Source organism: Oncorhynchus gorbuscha, linkage group LG10 (genome assembly GCF_021184085.1).
Source record: "Oncorhynchus gorbuscha isolate QuinsamMale2020 ecotype Even-year linkage group LG10, OgorEven_v1.0, whole genome shotgun sequence".
Taxonomy (NCBI): Eukaryota; Metazoa; Chordata; class Actinopteri; order Salmoniformes; family Salmonidae; genus Oncorhynchus; species Oncorhynchus gorbuscha.
Window position 1 is genome coordinate 43253772 of NC_060182.1, and position 18748 is coordinate 43272519.

General features: G+C 46.5%; 1 protein-coding gene across 1 annotated transcript; it reads right to left on the bottom strand.

Moving 5' to 3' along the window:
- Nucleotides 1-2716: 2716 nt before the first annotated feature.
- LOC124046146 (keratin, type II cytoskeletal 1-like) lies at nt 2717-7904 on the bottom strand. The gene is made up of 8 exons (XM_046366218.1): nt 7228-7904; nt 5276-5484; nt 5035-5191; nt 4758-4922; nt 4517-4642; nt 4171-4391; nt 3945-4006; nt 2717-3818 (listed from the first exon to the last, which is right to left on the bottom strand). The coding sequence occupies exons 1-8, from the start codon at nt 7777-7779 to the stop codon at nt 3589-3591; spliced, it is 1722 nt and encodes a 573-aa protein (XP_046222174.1). The 5' UTR covers nt 7780-7904; the 3' UTR covers nt 2717-3588.
- Between the last annotated feature and the right edge of the window lie 10844 nt (nt 7905-18748).

An 18748-nucleotide genomic window follows, 5' to 3' on the forward strand; every position in this document is an offset into this window, starting at 1 on the left:
CCGAAAGACGCTGGGCCAATTGTGCGCCGCCCTATGGGACTCCACAGCCAAATGTGATACAGCCTGGAATCAAACCAGGGACTGTAGTGACGCCTCTTGCATTGAGATGCAGTGCCTTAGACCACTGCGCCACTCGGGAGCCCTGTAATGACAAACCTGTCCCTTACCGAGTCTGTAAAATCAACATGTTTCAAGCAGACCACCATACTCCCTGTGCCCCAAGAACGCCAAGGTAACCTTCGTAAATGACTACCGACCTGTAGCACTCAATTCTGTCGTCATGAAGTGCTTTGAAAAGCTGGTCATGGCTCACATCAATACCATTATCCCAGAAACCCTAGACCCACACCAATTTGCATACCACCCCAACAGATCCACAGACTCCAACACCATCACTAAGTTCGCCGTGGTAGGCCTGATCACCGTGGTAGGCCTAATCACCGACAACGATGAGACAGCCTATAGGGAGGAGGTCAGAGACCTAGCAGTGTGGTGCCAGGACAACAACCTCTCCCTCAACATGATCAAGACAAAGGAGATGATTATGAACTACAGAATAAGGAGGACCGAACATGCCCCCATTCTCATCGAAAGGGCTGTAGATGAGCAGGTTGAGAGCTTCAAGTTCCTTGGTGTCCACATCACCAACAAACTATCATGGTCCAAACACACCAAGACAGTCTGGAAGAAGGCACGACAACGCCTATTCCCCCTCAGGAGACGGAAAAGACTTGTCATGGGTCCTCAGATACTCAAAAAGTTCTACAGCTGCACCATGGAGAGCACTGGTTGCATCACTGCCTGGTATGGCAACTGCTCGGCCTCCGACCGCAAGGCACTACAGAGGGAAATGCGTACGGCCCAGTACATCACTGGGGCCAAGCTTCCTGCCATCCAGGATTCATGATGCTACCGGAGCGCCAAGTCTATGGCCAAAAGGCTCCTTAACAGCTTTTACCCCCAAGCCATATAAGACTCCTGAACAGCTACTCAAATGGCTACCCAGACTTATTGCCCCCCCCCCTCTTTTACGCTGCTGCTACTCTCTGGTTATTATCTATGCATATTCACTTCAATAGCTCTACCTACATGTACATATTACCTGAATTACTCAACTAACCTGTGCCCCCGCACATTGACTCTGTACTGATACCCCCTCTATTTAGCCACTGTTATTTTACTGCTGCTCTTTAATTATCTGTTACTTAACACGTATTTGTAAGCTAGCATTTCACTAAAAGGTTGTATTCGACACATACAATTGGATTTGATTTGATTTGTAGTGTTCTATATATATGACATTTAGCAGACGCTTTTCTCCAAAGCGACTTACAGTCATGTGTGCATACATTCTACGTATGGGTGGTCCCGGGGATCGAACCCACTACCCTGGCGTTACAAGCGCCATGCTCTACCAACTGAGCTACAGAAGGACCGTATATTCAACTCTAGTATTCTATAGTAAAATATATTATTTTTTTCATGTGGGTAAAATGAAAGATTATGTTAGATACCAGAAAACCGAATCTGAAAGAATAATTACACATACTGTACAGTAGACGACACCTGTTCAGTATAATATTATTACTGTATGCTGCCCTCTATTCTCACTAGAGGGCAGCATAAGCCGAGGGATGTGTTTTTGTGAATGGGTTAGATAGGTCAAGTTGTCACTTCACTTGTGGTACGGTAGACATATGCATATCTTACATTAGTTAAAGTTGTCTGCCTGTAGCCTACCTGTCGAAATTGAAGCAGATATAAATATTTATATTATATATTGGTATTGTTACCCTGTAAGCAGTTTATGGACAAGGTATGACAGCATGAAGCGCAGAAATGCTAATACAGGTGCCATTGACTTGCATTGGATTTCTGACACAAATGCTAAAAAGGCAGCATTTGAAACAACTCCCAGGTAAACGAAACCAAAGTATAGCATACCTTGTCCATAGACTGCTTACAGGGTAAGGGAAAAATATATAATTTGTTAATTTGGGTGAACTATCCCTTTAATAACTTGGCGTTTATCTATAGTTTATAGTGATGATAGATCCCTTTACGTTGTGTCAGAGGCCTTAACGGTTATATATTATCTGGGTATGCACCGTGTAACAGCTTTTATCCATGGGCATTAAATAAATACAAGGTGTTGAGTCATAAGGATTACGTTTTTACGTTTACTTGCCAAAGTGGATTAAACTGTCAAGAAGGCATTTTACAGTGTTTGAGTTCATTTAAATTAACTCTTTAAGAACATTTATACTGTTGTTGCTTTAAAGTAATCCTATAAGCCCTGTCAGTAAAGTCATTGTTTCTACTTCTTCTGATGGATACTCAACTGACAATTTGAATACTGTTGTTGCTTTAAGTAATCCTATCAGCCCTGTCAATAACGTCATTGTGTCTCATTCTTCTGAATGATACTCATCTGACCCCGAATCTAGAGCTATTTTCTACCCGTCTATGTAAATACAACCTATTTTTTTAATTTTTTTATTAACTAGGCAAGTCAGTTAAGAACAAATTATTATTTACAAGGACGACCTACAGGGAAACAGTGGGTTACCTGCCTTGTTCAGGGGTGCAACGACAGATTTGAACTTGTCAGCTCGGGGATTCAATCCAGCAGCCTTTTGGTTACTGGCCCAATACTCTAACCACTAGGCTACCTGCCACCCCTATATACAGTCGGAAGAAAAAATTTCAACACAGGTATTTTATAAAACTCAGATTTATTCAGGATGTTTAGTTGATGACACATGATCAATTACATTCAATAAATCTGGGTGTACCAGTCATCCCTTTTTGATCAGAATGAAAAGTAAAAACAGAACCAAACACTGTCTGCAAACCTCAGTGGAGAACCCATTGTCCCTAGGAAAGGGAGAATTAAGAGTTAACGCTAGATTGTTTACCCCAGAGAAAGGGGGTGCCACTTTAGTATAGCTGCTTAAATTGATCTGGCATTCACCAGAATGCACAGCAATATGGGGGCAGTGGAACACAGAGGGTAGGGGCATGTTGTACTGTCAGTTGTCTCAACATTTAGTGAACAACATGGCACCTGCCTTGCCGGCTCATTTGGAGACTGCCGCTATGTTGTGTGCGATGAGAAACTAGTGTTGCCTTATGAAGATGCACTGTCACAGCACCGCCAACCAATGTTGTGTCACCATGACAGGCACCGTCCAGCAAGTTAAAGACAGGCTGACTGAAGAGGGAGCAGACATAATTCTCTGCTTCCGGTTCTTACTATCACTGCCTCTATCTTTAAGGGCTATGTTCTGAATCTGTGAGGGACAGGATGCTGAAGAGGTAGGACTAAAAACACTGGAAACATTGGGATAAAAAAGATCTGTCAGCATTCAAAGTGCATCCTCTGATATCATCTACTATTTCCTACCAGTCAGTAGCTATGGGGAATATGCAGCTAAGGAGGGGTCAGATTTAACAGCCCATCCTGAGTTATAGTGTAGATCAGTGGACGCTCTGTGCCTTGCATGTGACAGGAGGAGTTTGTAGTTTGTTTTGGTTGTGGAGGGAGAGGAGAGGGGGAGGTGGGGACAGACATACAGACTCCTGTGTTTAGAAACGTCTGGATGTGGAGGTCATGGAGGAGCGGGACATGGACACGCTGCCACCACCACCGCTGCTCATGCCATAGCCACCGCCGCCGCCACCGCCGCCACCACCGCCGCTCATGCCAAAGCCACCGCCGCCACCACCGCTTCTCATGGACATGCCACTGCCGCCGCCATATCCGAAGCCACCGCCTCCTCCGCCGCCTCCGCCCATGCCGAATCCACCACCTCCGCCTGGGAGAGAAAGATGGTAGGATAAAAGTCATTACTTGGACTGAAGATGGTGATAATCAGACCTACAAGTATTATTTTATTTTTCTTGTCCAACTGAATTTAAGTGCATATGTATGAAGTTCTTACCGCCACCACCGCTGCTGCCGGAGGTTATGTGGATGGTTGCCGTTCCCCCTCCAGAGGTAATTCTTTGTAAAGATTTATAGATTAGTTGACATAATCTCTAAGCATGTACTATAGTGAAAGAGCTGACTGCATCTAGAAGATTTTCCATTTCTTGTGCCTTTACATTTCCTAGCCATGCATTTGTCTCGTGTTGTTTCACAATGTCTATATTTGACCCTGTGCTCACCTGTCCTCCTCTCCTTCCAGCAGTTTCCTGTAGGTGGCGATCTCAATGTCCAGGGCCAGCTTGACGTTCATCAGCTCCTGGTATTCGCGCACTTGCCGGGCCATGTCCTGCTTGGCTCTCTGTAGGGCATCCTCTAGGTCTCTGATGCGGAGCTTGGCGTCCTTCACTGCCATCTCCCCGCGCTCCTCAGCCTCGGCGATCTGGCCTTCAAGGGTAGAACGCTACCAGGTACAGAAAAGACAAGATCAGAAGTAAGATTGATGTTTTCACTTAATTGAATGTTAGTGTTGTGCCAGACCTGATGCTATTTTGAATTGACCGTCATTTGCCAGCATACTGTACATACCTGTCCTTTGACGTTTTCGATCTCGTTTTGGAGACGGCTGATCATGCGGTTCAGCTCGGCAATCTCTGACTTGGTGTTGCGCAGATCATCCCCATGTTGTCCTGCAGAGGACTGCATCTCCTCAAACTGAAGGATGAGAGGATTGGCACAGTCATTAGTCAGTCTGAAGCCTATGTATTGTATTTTACTGCACCTCTCATTTATAGGAAATCCATAGAAATATACTTAAGTCTCCTCATACCTTCTGCTTGTACCATGACTCGGCCTCGGCTCTGCTGCGGTTGGCGATGTCCTCATACTGGGCGCGCACTTCAGCCACAATGGAGTCCATGTCCAGGTTACGGCTGTTGTCCATCTCCACCACCACTGAGGTGTCCTTAATCTGTCCCTGCAGCTCACTCAGCTCCTGGAGAGAGATGAGAGAGAAGGACGTCAGGAAAGCCATAATGTCGATGATTTTTTGTTCATATTACAGCGCTTTGAAAACTAAGCTTTTTGTGGTTTGACATGGCCCTCACCGCTTCATAGATGGCCCTGAGGAAGTTGATCTCATCCTGAAGGGCATCGACCTTGGCCTCCAACTCAACCTTGTTCATGTAGGCACCATCAACATCCTTCTTGAGGAGGACAAACTCGTTCTCCACTGCGGCACGCTTGTTGATTTCATCTTCATATCTGGAAAAACAGATTACCAATGGTTACATGGGCCAGCATGTAGGACAGTTAGAACATCCATACCATGTCTTGTGTAAAACTTACTTGTTCTTGAAGTCCTCCACCAGACCCTGCATGTTTGTCAGCTCTCCTTCCATCTTGACCTTCTCTCCTCCCAGGCCGTCGAGCTGTCTGCGCAGGTTGGCAATGTAGGCCTCAAACATGGCATCAATGTTGGAGCGGGTGGTGGTCTGGTCCTGCAGGAGGCTCCACTTAGTCTCCAGCATCTTGTTCTGCTGTTCCAGGAAGCGTACCTGTGTGTAGAGAGAGAAATATAATAGTTACAACCAGGTCATATGTACTGCTCGAACCAGGTTGGCACACATCTTCCATTACGTTGAGAATTTAACGTGGGTTATGTCATATTATGTCATATCCAGTTGTATCATGTGATGTTGCCTTGGCAACAGCTCCCTGGCAAGGTTTACTTGTGGATTTATGTAGTGGTTCAAAATTAGACTTACATTCACTGACGTAATGAAAACGGTCTGCTTGAAGTTTTTATTGGGACTTTCTCAGACAGAGCTGGCATTCTCCCACACCTCTGTAAAAAAGGAGTGACTTGCACACACAGCCCTCCATAGCCTATTGTACTGAGCTGAGTCATTCCCTAAGGGCTGGGGCAGACATGAAGAGATCTATCCACTTTATATTTCGCTCTCAGAAGATCCCTGAGGCGGGAGCGAGAAGTCTAAGCCTGCCACGCCTTAGCCCCCCTTATTCTAAGTAATAGCAAGTCCCAGCAGATATGGCTGGGTTTCCCTGCCTTAGCCTGAGGTGGAATCGCCTCTTAGTGAATGAACTTACATGCTGCCATGCACTGTAATTATAAGGCATTCTGCCGAATTTGAGAATGACCTGCATTTAATGATTTGTGACTGTAACAGCAGCGGAATTAAGGGTTAATTGTTGTATTTTACCTTGCACAAGGTAAATACAATTGTTTTGCAGAAGAAGGCAAAATGAGGTGATTTAATTGAATCTGTCCATTCATTCAAAATAAAAGCAGGTGTGGTTAGAGTCTATGAAAAGCTGACTGTGCAGTTTCACTAACAGGGTGTGTTTCTAACTCTCCCTTGAGGAAATGTCTGATTTTCACTATTGTCTATCGTGCTGTTGTCTGAAAGATGAAAGTGTTTAGGAAGAACCTTTAATTTAACACAACTCCTTGCTGTTTCAGACATATGGATAAAGTATATTATTAGCCGTATCAGCTTCAACTTTGTGCAGGTGTGTGTCTGTGTCTCTGCAGGTTGTGAGGGAGAGATGGGAGAGAGGATAAACTCTCAGGTGCACCATCAGAGACATAGCATTCTATTGAAAGCCAGTGAGTCCCTTCCTGCTGCCATGGGAATGGGGCTATTATAACCCGATCCCTTCCCTCATGGTCATAAGATCCGCTTGTGCTATGGTTTCCAAACCCACTCCCGCTCCCACTCCCATACTCACAGAGCCAGGGCAATTACGGCCAAAGAAAACTACTCAACTGTCAGTTCCGATGCAACTGGCTGCACATTAGGACTTTGACCACCTGTGATAAGGTGATATGCCCCTGTTAATACATTCAGGCTGAGGATGCAGTCACCATATCATTCTGTGTATTTGTTTTCAGAGCCAGTTCTAACTGGATCCTATACGGCCCGGTTTCCCCGGGGGCTGCGTTATCAGTGGCTGTGAAATATTTCATGAGCCCTACAGTAGCACACAAGAGACACAGCCTTGCAACTATTCAAGTGTGCTATTTGCAGCCAGTACCATAAAACAACATCCCAGCCATAAACTGCTATTGCAAAGTGTCCTTTTCCAGATACTTTGCAGTATCCCTTTGCAGTATCTCCTTTGCAGCATATCTGTACCCTGTTTATGCTGGCATATGGTAGATGAGGAGCAATGCAACATATTTTAATTTACTTGGACAGGCCCATAGTTATGGCATACTTTATATGTTTAACATCCTCTTAAATTGAAGGGCTTTAAGAGAATAAAGGTGTACTGACCTTGTCGATGAAGGAGGCAAAGCGGTTGTTGAGGCCCTTGATCTGATCTTTTTCATTGGTGCGGACGGTCTGGATGTTGGGGTCGATTTCCAGGTTGAGGGGGGCAAGCAGGCTTGAGTTGACTGTGACAGCTGTGATGGGGGGGAAGCAACCTCCGCCGCCACCACCACCCATGCCGAAGCCTGCACCTCCACCGAAGCCTCCACCACCGCCACCCAGGCCAAAGCCTCCACCGCCGCCACCAAGGCCGAAGCCTCCACCGCCGCCACCCATACCAAAGCCTCCACCGCCGCCGCCGCCCATGCCTCCACCACTGCTCATATAGCTGAAGCTGGAGCCTCCTCCACTTCCACCACCGCCCATGCCGAAGCCGCCCCCACCTCCGCCTCCGGAGCGTCTAACTGTTGAGCTGCTAATACGGCTGGAGCCCATAGGGGCTGCTGAGGAGGAGAAGCTTGAGAAGCTCTTCCTCACAGTGCCGCCGCCACCGGAGCTGAATCCTCCGCCAGAGCTGAAGCCTCCGCTCATGCTGCCACTGCTCCTGTAACTCATGGTTGCAGCTTTTCTGATCCTCTGATGGGAGTAAAAGAAAAGGAGAGAGAGAGAGACAGAGAGGATTGGTGAAGCAGGTGCGCTTACTAAGAGGAAGGTCAAGCCCCTCTGAGTGACTCCTCTCTGATGGCAGGTGGCTTATATCTACCTGTCTGGTACAGGGCTCCTCCCCAGCATCGGCCTGCCTCCTAGCTGTCGCACCTGGAGACTGAAGGGTTGGAGTGATCGAGCTCGTCAGACAGGTATCCGTGCCAGACCCTGTAAACTGATCAGGCTCCGGCACACCCAGGTGCAAACACAGAGGAATGGCAGAAGGACCCCAGGGGAGAGGCGGGGAAAGCAAGACTGACAATCCCATTCAGTTAGTGCTGGGGAGAGAGCGGACGAGGTTGCTCAGAGTCATTACTTTCTCATGTGAAGACTAAATGTTCATCACATAGTTTAATCTGGATTTTTAGCACAGGAGGTTGGTAGCACAGACTAATATCTGCATGGCACAGGAGGTTGGTAGCACCTTAATTGGGCAGAAAAGGCTTGTGGTAATGGTTGGAGCGGAATTGGTGGAATGGTAACAACTACACTACCGTTCAAAAGTTTGGGTTCACTTAAAAATGTCTTTGTTTTTGAAAGAAAAGCCATTTTTTTGTCCATTAAAATAACATCAAGTTGATCAGAAATACAGTGTAGACATTGTTAATGTTGTAAATGACTATTGTAGCTGGACACGGATAATTTCTTTATGGAATATCTACATAGGCGTACAGAGGCCCATTATCAGCAACCATCACTCCTGTGTTCCAATGGCACATTGTGTTAGCTAATCCAAGTTTATCATTTTAAAAGGATACTTGATCATTAGAAAACCCTTTTGAAATTATGTCAGCACAGCTGAAAACTGTTGTTCTGATTAAATTAGCAATAAAACTGGCCTTCTTTAGACTTGTTGAGTATCTGGAGCATCAGCATTTGTGGGTTCGATTACAGGCTCAAAATGGCCAGAAATAAAGACTTTTCTTCTGAAACTCGCCAGTCTATTCTTGTTCTGAGAAATGAAGGCTAATCCATGTGAGAAATTGCCAAGAAACTGAAGAGCTCGTACAACGCTGTGTACTACTCCCTTCACAGAACAGGGAAAACTGGCCCTAACCAGAATAGACAGAGGAGTGGGAAGCCCCGGTGCACAACTGAGCAAGAGGATAAGTACATTAGAGCGTCTAGTTTGAGAAACAGATGCCTCACAAGTCCTCAACCATTAGCTTCATTAAATAGTACCCGCAAAACACCAGTCTCAACGTCAACAATGAAAATGTGACTCCGGGATGCTGGTCTTCTAGGCAGAGTTGCAAAGAAAAAGACATATCTCAGACTGGCCAATAAAAATAAAAGATTAAGATGGGCAAAAGAACACAGACACTGGACAGAGGAACCCTGCCTAGAAGGCCAGCATCCCGGAGTCACCCCTTCACTGTTGACATTGAGACTGGTGTCTGCGGGTACTATTTTATGAAGCTGCAAGTTGAGGACTTGTGAGGCGTCTGCTGTACACAGCGCTGTACGAGATCTTCAGTTTCTTGCCAATTTCTCACATGGAATAGCCTTTTTTTTCAGAACAAGACTGACGAGTTTCAGAAGAAAGGTCTTTGTTTCTGCCATTTTGAACCTATAATTGAACACACAAATACTGATGCTCCAGATACTTAACTCGTCTAAAGAAGGCCAGTTTAATTGCTTCTTTAATCAGAACAACAGTTTTCAGCTGTGCTTGTTATGCTGGTGAATGAGGACCCAAAAGCGACTTAACAAAAACAGAGTCTTTATTCCAGTCTTAAACAAAAACGATAATCCTGGAAATTATCTTAGGTAAATACAAAACAGGAAAACTGAAATCCTCTCGTCAGTAGAGAGGAACGACTGGAGACGCGACCACAGACTGCAGGTCGCTTCGGGAAGGCACAGGCCGTAGCTGACATAGACACCTGCTCACACGCAGCATCTGAAGAAGGCAAAAAACACGACAGGGCGGAACAAGGACACAGAACAGCAAACATCAAACAAGGATCCGACAAGGACAGAAGCGGAAAACAGAGGGAGAAATAGGGACTCTAATCAGAGGGCAAAATAGGGGACAGGTGTGAAAGAGTAAATGAGGTAGTTAAGAGAATGAGGAACAGCTGGGAGCAGGAACGGAACGATAGAGAGAGAGAGCGAGAGAGGGAGAGAGGGAGGGGGAGAGAGAGGGATAGAAAGAGGGAAAGAACCTAATAAGACCAGCAGAGGGAAACGAATAGAAGGGAAGCACAGGGACAAGACATGATAATCAATGACAAAACATGACAGTACCCCCCCACTCACCGAGCGCCTCCTGGCGCACTCGAGGAGGAACCCTGGCGGCAACGGAGGAAATCATCAATCAACGAACGGTCCAGCACGTCCCGAGATGGAACCCAACTCCTCTCCTCAGGACCGTAACCCTCCCAATCCACTAAGTACTGGTGACCACGTCCCGAGAACGCATGTCCATGATCTTCCGTACCTTGTAAATAGGTGCGCCCTCGACAAGGACGGGGGAGACGAACGGGGGCGCGAAGAAAAGGCTTGACACAGGAGACATGGAAGACAGGGTGGACGCGACGAAGATGTCGCGGAAGAAGCGACAGGATTGACGACCTGAGAGACACGGAACGGACCAATGAACCGCGGAGTCAACTTGCGAGAAGCTGTCGTAAGAGGAAGGTTACGAGTGGAAAGCCACACTCTCTGACCGCGACAATACCTAGGACTCTTAATCCTACGTTTATTGGCGGCTCTCACAGTCTGCGCCCTGTAACGGCAAAGTGCAGACCTGACCCTCCTCCAGGTGCGCTCACAATGTTGGACAAAAGCCTGAGCGGAGGGAACGCTGGACTCGGCGAGCTGGGACGAGAACAGAGGAGGCTGGTACCCAAGACTACTCTGAAATGGAGATAGCCCGGTAGCAGACACGAAGGAAGCGAGTTGTGAGCGTATTCTGCCCAGGGGAGCTGTTCTGCCCAAGACGCAGGGTTTCGAAAAGAAAGGCTGCGTAATATGCGACCAATCGTCTGATTGGCCCTCTCTGCTTGACCGTTAGACTGGGGATGAAAACCGGAAGAGAGACTGACGGAAGCACCAATCAAACGACAGAACTCCCTCCAAAACTGTGACGTGAATTGCGGGCCTCTGTCTGAAACGGCGTCTAACGGGAGGCCATGAATTCTGAACACATTCTCAATGATGATTTGTGCCGTCTCCTTAGCGGAAGGAAGCTTAGCGAGGGGAATGAAATGTGCCGCCTTAGAGAACCTATCGACAACCGTAAGAATCACAGTCTTCCCCGCAGACGAAGGCAGACCGGTAATAAAGTCTAAGGCGATGTGAGACCATGGTCGTGAAGGAATGGGAAGCGGTCTGAGACGACCGGCAGGAGGAGAGTTACCTGACTTAGTCTGCGCGCAGTCTGAACAAGCAGCCACGAAACGGCGCGTGTCACGCTCCTGAGTAGGCCACCAAAACCGCTGGCGAATAGAAGCAAGCGTACCCCGAACGCCGGGGTGGCCAGCTAACTTGGCAGAGTGAGCCCACTGAAGAACAGCCAGACGAGTAGAGACAGGAACGAAAAGAAGTTTACTAGGACAAGCGCGCGCCGACGCAGTGTGAGTGAGTGCTTGCTTTACCTGTCTCTCAATTCCCCAGACAGTCAACCCGACAACACGCCCTTCAGGGAGAATCCCCTCGGGGTCGGTAGAAGCCACAGAAGAACTAAAGAGATGTGATAAGGCATCAGGCTTGGTGTTCTTATTTCCCGGGCGATAAGAAATCACGAACTCGAAACGAGCGAAAAACAACGCCCAACGAGCTTGACGTGCATTAAGTCGTTTGGCAGAATGGATGTACTCAAGATTCTTATGGTCAGTCCAAACGACAAAAGGGATGGTCGCCCCCTCCAACCACTGTCGCCATTCGCCTAGGGCTAAGCGGATGGCGAGCAGTTCGCGGTTACCCACATCATAGTTGCGTTCCGATGGCGACAGGCGATGAGAAAAATAAGCGCAAGGATGGACCTTATCGTCAGAATGGGAGCGCTGGGACAGAATGGCTCCCACGCCCACCTCTGAAGCGTCAACCTCGACAATGAATTGTTTAGTGACGTCAGGAGTAACAAGGATAGGAGCGGATGTAAAACGCTTCTTGAGGAGATCAAAAGCTCCCTGGGTGGAATCGGACCACTTAAAGCACGTCTTGACAGAAGTAAGAGCTGTGAGAGGGGCAGCCACTTGACCGAAATTACGAATGAAACGCAGATAGAAATTAGCGAAACCGAGAAAGCGCTGCAACTCGACACGTGACTTAGGAACGGGCCAATCGCTGACAGCCTGGACCTTAGCGGGATCCATCTGAATGCCTTCAGCGGAAATAACAGAACCGAGAAATGTGACAGAGGAGACATGAAAGGCGCACTTCTCAGCCTTCACGTAGAGACAATTCTCTAAAAGGCGCTGGAGTACACGTCGAACGTGCTGAACATGAATCTCGAGTGACGGTGAAAAAATCAGGATATCGTCAAGGTAAACGAAAACAAAGATGTTCAGCATGTCTCTCAGTACATCATTAACTAATGCCTGAAAGACAGCTGGAGCATTAGCGAGACCGAACGGCAGAACCCAGTATTCAAAATGCCCTAACGGAGTGTTAAACGCCGTTTTCCACTCGTCCCCCTCTCTGATGCGCACGAGATGGTAAGCGTTACGAAGGTCCAACTTAGTAAAGAACCTGGCTCCCTGCAGAATCTCGAAGGCTGACGACATAAGGGGAAGCGGATAACGATTCTTAACCGTTATGTCATTCAGCCCTCGATAATCCACGCAGGGGCGCAGAGTCCGTCCTTCTTCTTAACAAAAAAAACCCCCGCTCCGGCGGGAGAGGAAGAAGGCACCACGGTACCGGCGTCGAGAGAAACAGACAGATAATCCTCGAGAGCCTTACGTTCGGGAGCCGACAGAGAGTATAGTCTACCCCGAGGGGGAGTGGTCCCCGGAAGGAGATCAATACAACAATCATACGACCGGTGAGGAGGAAGGGAGTTGGCTCTGGACCGACTGAAGACCGTGCGCAGATCATGATATTCCTCCGGCAATCCTGTCAAATCACCAGGTTCCTCCTGAGAAGAGGGGACAGAAGAAACAGGAGGGATAGCAGACATTAAACACTTCACATGACAAGAAACGTTCCAGGATAGGATAGAATTACTAGACCAATTAATAGAAGGATTATGACATACTAGCCAGGGATGACCCAAAACAACAGGTGTAAAAGGTGAACGAAAAATCAAAAAGGAAATGGTCTCACTGTGGTTACCAGATACTGTGAGGGTTAAAGGTAGTGTCTCACATCTGATACTGGGGAGAAGACTACCATCTAAGGCGAACATGGGCGTGGGCTTCCCTAACTGTCTGAGAGGAATGTCATGTTTCCGAGCCCATGCTTCGTCCATAAAACAACCCTCAGCCCCAGAGTCTATCAAGGCACTGCAGGAAGCAGCCGAACCGGTCCAGTGTAGATGGACCGACAAGGTAGTACAGGATCTTGATGGAGAGACCTGAGTAGTAGCGCTCACCAGTAGCCCTCCGCTTACTGATGAGCTCTGGCTTTTACTGTACATGAAATGACGAAATGTCCAGCAGAACCGCAATAGAGGCAAAGGCGGTTGGTGATTCTCTGTTCCCTCTCCTTAGTCGAGATGCGAATACCTCCCAGCTGCATGGGCTCAGTCTCTGAGCCGGTGGGAGGAGATGGTTGAGATGCGGAGAGGGGGAACACCGTTAACGCGAGCTCTCTTCCACGAGCTCGGTGACGAAGATCTACCCGTCGTTCTATGCGGATGGCGAGTGCAATCAAAGAGTCCACGCTGGAAGGAACCTCCCGGGAGAGAATCTCATCTTTAAACTCAGCGTGGAGTCCCTCCAGAAAACGAGCGAGCAACGCCGGCTCGTTCCAGTCACTGGAGGCAGCAAGAGTGCGAAACTCTATAGAGTAATCCGTTATGGATCGATCACCTTGACATAGGGAAGCCAGGGCCCTGGAAGCCTCCTTCCCAAAAACTGAACGATCAAAAACCCGTATCATCTCCTCTTTAAAGTTCTGATAATCGTTAGTACACTCAGCCCTTGCCTCCCAGATAGCTGTGCCCCACTCCCGAGCCCGACCAGTAAGGAGTGATATGACGTAGGCGATCCGAGCTCTCTCTCTTGAGTATGTGTTGGGCTGGAGAGAGAACACAATATCACACTGGGTGAGAAAGGAGCGGCACTCAGTGGGCTGCCCAGAGTAACATGGTGGGTTATTAACCCTAGGTTCCGGAGACTCGGAAGACCAGGAAGTAGCTGGTGGCACGAGACGAAGACTCTGAAACTGTCCTGAGAGGTCGGAGACCTGAGCGGCCAGGGTCTCAACGGCATGACGAGCAGCAGACAATTCCTGCTCGTGTCTGCCGAGCATTGCTCCCTGGATCTCGACGGCAGTGTTGCGAGAATCCGTAGTCGCTGGGTCCATTCTTGGTCGGATCCTTCTGTTATGCTGGTGAATGAGGACCCAAAAGCGACTTAACAAAAACAGAGTCTTTATTCCAGTCTTAAACAAAAACAATAATCCTGGAAATTATCTTAGGTAAATACAAAACAGGAAAACTGAAATCCTCTCGGCAGTAGAGAGGAACGACTGGAGACGCGACCACAGACTGCAGGTCGCTTCGGGAAGGCACAGGCCGTAGCTGACATAGACACCTGCTCACACGCAGCATCTGAAGAAGGCAAAAAACACGACAGGGCGGAACAAGGACACAGAACAGCAAACATCAAACAAGGATCCGACAAGGACAGAAGCGGAAAACAGAGGGAGAAATAGGGACTCTAATCAGAGGGCAAAATAGGGGACAGGTGTGAAAGAGTAAATGAGGTAGTTAGGAGAATGAGGAACAGCTGGGAGCAGGAACGGAACGATAGAGAGAGAGAGCGAGAGAGGGAGAGAGGGAGGGGGAGAGAGAGGGATAGAAAGAGGGAAAGAACCTAATAAGACCAGCAGAGGGAAACGAATAGAAGGGAAGCACAGGGACAAGACATGATAATCAATGACAAAACATGACAGTGCTAACATAAAGGGTTTTCTATTGATCAGTTAGCCTTTAAAAATGATAAACTTGGATTAGCTAACACAACGTGCCATTGGAACACAGGAGTGATGGTTGCTGATAATGGGCCTCTGTACGCCTGTGTAGATATTCCATAAAAAATCATCAGTTTCCAGCTACAATAGTCATTTACAACATTAACAATGTCTACACTGTATTTCTGATCAATTTGATGTTATTTAAATGGACAATTTGTTTTGCTTTTCTTTCAAAAACAAAGACATTTCTAAGTGACCCCAAACTTTTGAATGGTAGTGACATTCAAACACATGGTTTCCACATGGCTCCGTTCTGAAATTGTTATCAGCCATCCTCCCCTCAGCAGCCTCCACTGCTACATGGACGGTATAGTATAGCATAGCGTACTGGTTACTGGAAATGTTGAGTGAGTAACATTTGCTGAAGACTGTACCACGCCTAATCTCTCACCAGAAGAGGCTATCATCTTTCTCATCTCAACAGAGACTAGGACTGTCTGGAAAAACAAACACATCTCTGTTCTCTGCTCAATGTTTCACTCATGGACACAGACTGGACTGAGTCATCCTGGAGACTGGACTGGCCATCATTTTGCCTGAGAATAGTTGGATGTTTTGTTGACATTTATTGGTGTTGGTTAGGGTCTAAGACACTTTTATTACATATATACAGATTGATACATCCACAATTATCACGTGGGTTATATTTCTGCAGCACTATCCTTAGGGTTCTTCCGACCTCATAGTGGCGTGACAGAGATACGTTGACACTACATTCTGATCAACACGTTCTGTAGGTGGCGTTGCAGCACAGGGGGGAAATGCTGCCTCTGTCTCAACCTCTCTCCTGTATGTTTTCTGTCTTGTGGTTGCGGAGAGTTGATCTAGGGCTACTCTTGGTCTTGGTTGAGGAAACGACGAAAGGTTGAAAAAGAGCTAGACTGTGGAATGGCAGTTGAGATAAGCAGGGAATGCAGAAAAGCCATAGAAGAAGTTATACATCTAGGGTTGACTGTAGGCCTTGTGTTGCTATAGTTACCCTGTCAAGTCAAAACATGGTGAGCTCAGTGCTGTCGGTACACATACTGTAAGTGATCTCATCCACAGAGAGAACCAGCACAGGGAGATAAAGCACAGATAAAGATATTTACTATGGATTGAGTTGTTGGTGCTTTGAAGGGACGCCACTTTTGGCACCATTTACTGCAAATTTGACAGTGCCTTAATAACAGAAATATCAAGGCTATGATTCATTATTGTCCCGACAAGTAGCATCATGTATGAATTTGGTTTGTTAATTGGCTCATCATCTCCTGGTGAAAGGCATAGGAGAGAAGCTGAGGTGAAGAGAGGTGGTAGAAAGCCCTAATCCTTTCAGTCATAATCTATGGCATTGGCTGTGTTATGTGTGTTGGCCTGTTACTGCATGGGCTGCCAGGGGGAAGCATACCACTTATCGCTTTGGTGCTAAAAGATGCCAACAAGTTTTTTTGCGATCACACTGTATCCAACATTCAGTGGTTTATTATTTAACTGTAAATGGTCCTATACCTTAAAGGCTATTTCAAGTTTATTATTCAAAAACGGAACTATTTCATTGACAGTTTAGAAGAAAAGACAGCGGTAGTAAAAATGAGAACAAAGTACCTGTCAAGACTTATTCAAATAACCACCAAATACTTGTTCAGACTTGGCACAGGCGGATACATACCTCTCTCCGTAGTACACCTAAAATGTCTGCAGGGTGCAGGTGTATTTCACCCATATGGAAGGTACACACTCAACACACCATCACACACACACACATAGGGCTTCTAAGAACATTTTATTCCCAAACATGGTAATGTCAGAAAAAGGAAACCTGATATCGGAGACATTGTCAATGCCATATCAATATAAAGGTCTGCATGGTCTTTACAGTATGGTTGTAAGCAAATGTACCTTATGCAAATACAGTACTGTATATGAATGCTCATACACAAGAGCTAACACTCAATATGATCTGCTGGTTCAGTAATCTAAACCTAGAGAGCAAGAACAGGCTGGGTAATATTGTGAAACTAGGTAGCAGGATCATGGGTATGAATTTACTCACCTGTATCAGACACCTGTCATACGTAAGGTGCAATCCATTTTGAGGCACTCCTTGCATCCTCTGTTTGGTGAATTTTCGTTGGTTCCCTGAGTGCAGATACAGGCGCCCTAGGTCTAAACTCTAGTTCAGGGATTACCAATTAGATTCAGTCACAGGCCAATTCTTTCTTCAGCGGATGGGGGGGGGCAGGAACATAATTGCAAATCATTTGTGTTTCTGCAAATTGACTGCAAAAAGACCAAACAAATATAACATTTGACTTAAACATAATAATTTAAAAACCTTGCTTACATTGGTTGTGTATGATCACATGCACTGTGTGTACAAAACATTAGGACCACCTGCTCTTTCCATGACCTACTGTACATACAGTACATGGCGTGACACCCATGGGGATAATAAAGAGACTACGACTCTTGTGTGACTATAGACTGACCAGGTAAATCCAGGTGAAAACTATGATCCCTTATTGATGTCACTTGTTAAATCCACTTCAGTCAGTGTAGATGAAGGGGAGCAGACAGGTTAAAGGATTTTTAAGCCTTGAGACAATTTAGACATTTATTGTGTATGTGCGCCATTCAGAGAATGAATGGGCAAGACCAAGATTTGAACGGGGTGTGGTAGTGGGTTCTAGGCGCACCGGTTTGAGTGTGTATTAAGAATGGTCCACCACCCAAAGGATATCCAGCCAACGTGACACAACTGTGGCAAGCATTGGAGTCAACATGGGCCATTCCATAATGTGGAATGCTTTCGATACCTTGAAAGAGTCCATGCCCCGAAGAATTAAAGCTGTTCTGATGGAAAAAGTGGGTGCAACTGAATATTAGAAATTCCTAATCCTAATGTTTTGTACACTCAATGAATATCTCTCTATTATGCGAGAGAACACCTTGGAATAGATTTCCAAAATGTAAATCGCTTGGAATTGATTTGCTGGTATTTTTACAATCTTTTATGTCCAACAACAAAACATTTATTACATTTGAAGGCACAGTCATGCCGAAATGTTGGTGATTTACCCAATAAATTACTGGGAGTTTATATATTGTGTGTGACTCTTAATTTTTTAGAGCTTATAGATTATTTGCCGTTAGTCAGCACCTCTATATAAAATAATTTTATCTGTGTGTGCGCCAGAAAACTTGGGGGGCCAGTTGGGGAATCTTGCTCTACTTCATCCCAGCTGCTATCTGTTATGCAGGTGAATGAGGACCCAAAAGCGACTTGGCGAAAACAGAGTCTTTATTCCAGTAATGGATATAGGCAATACTCCTGGACAATCAGAGCAGAAAACAAAACATAAAAAACTAAATTCCACTCGTAGTGACGAGGACAGACTGGAGACTCGACCATTAACTGTAGGTTGCCTCGGGAAGGCACCGACCGTAGCAGACTCAGACACCTGCTCACACGCAGCATCTGAGGGAAACAAGACACGACAGGGCGAGACAAAGACACAGCACGGCGAACATAATACAAGGATCCGACAGGACAGAAACGGAAAACAAGGGGAGAAATAGGGACTCAAATCAGAGGGCAAGATAGGGAACAGGTGTGAAAAGACTAGATGATTGAGTAGGAGAATAGGAACAGCTGGGAGCAGGAACGGAACGATAGAGAGAGGAGAGAGAAAAAGGGAACGAACCTAATAAGACCAGCAGGGGGAAACGAACAGAAGGGAAAGCAAAA

Excerpts from the sequence above, each read along its gene's own strand:
- LOC124046146 (XM_046366218.1), bottom strand. The coding sequence starts at position 7,779 with ATGAGTTACAGGAGCAGTGGCAGCATGAGCGGAGGCTTCAGCTCTGGC. Across the intron at positions 5,485-7,227 it reads TTGCCTCCTTCATCGACAAG|GTACGCTTCCTGGAACAGCA; the intron begins GTCAGTACACCT and ends CTCTACACACAG. Across the intron at positions 5,192-5,275 it reads GTGGAGGACTTCAAGAACAA|ATATGAAGATGAAATCAACA; the intron begins GTAAGTTTTACA and ends CTGTTTTTCCAG.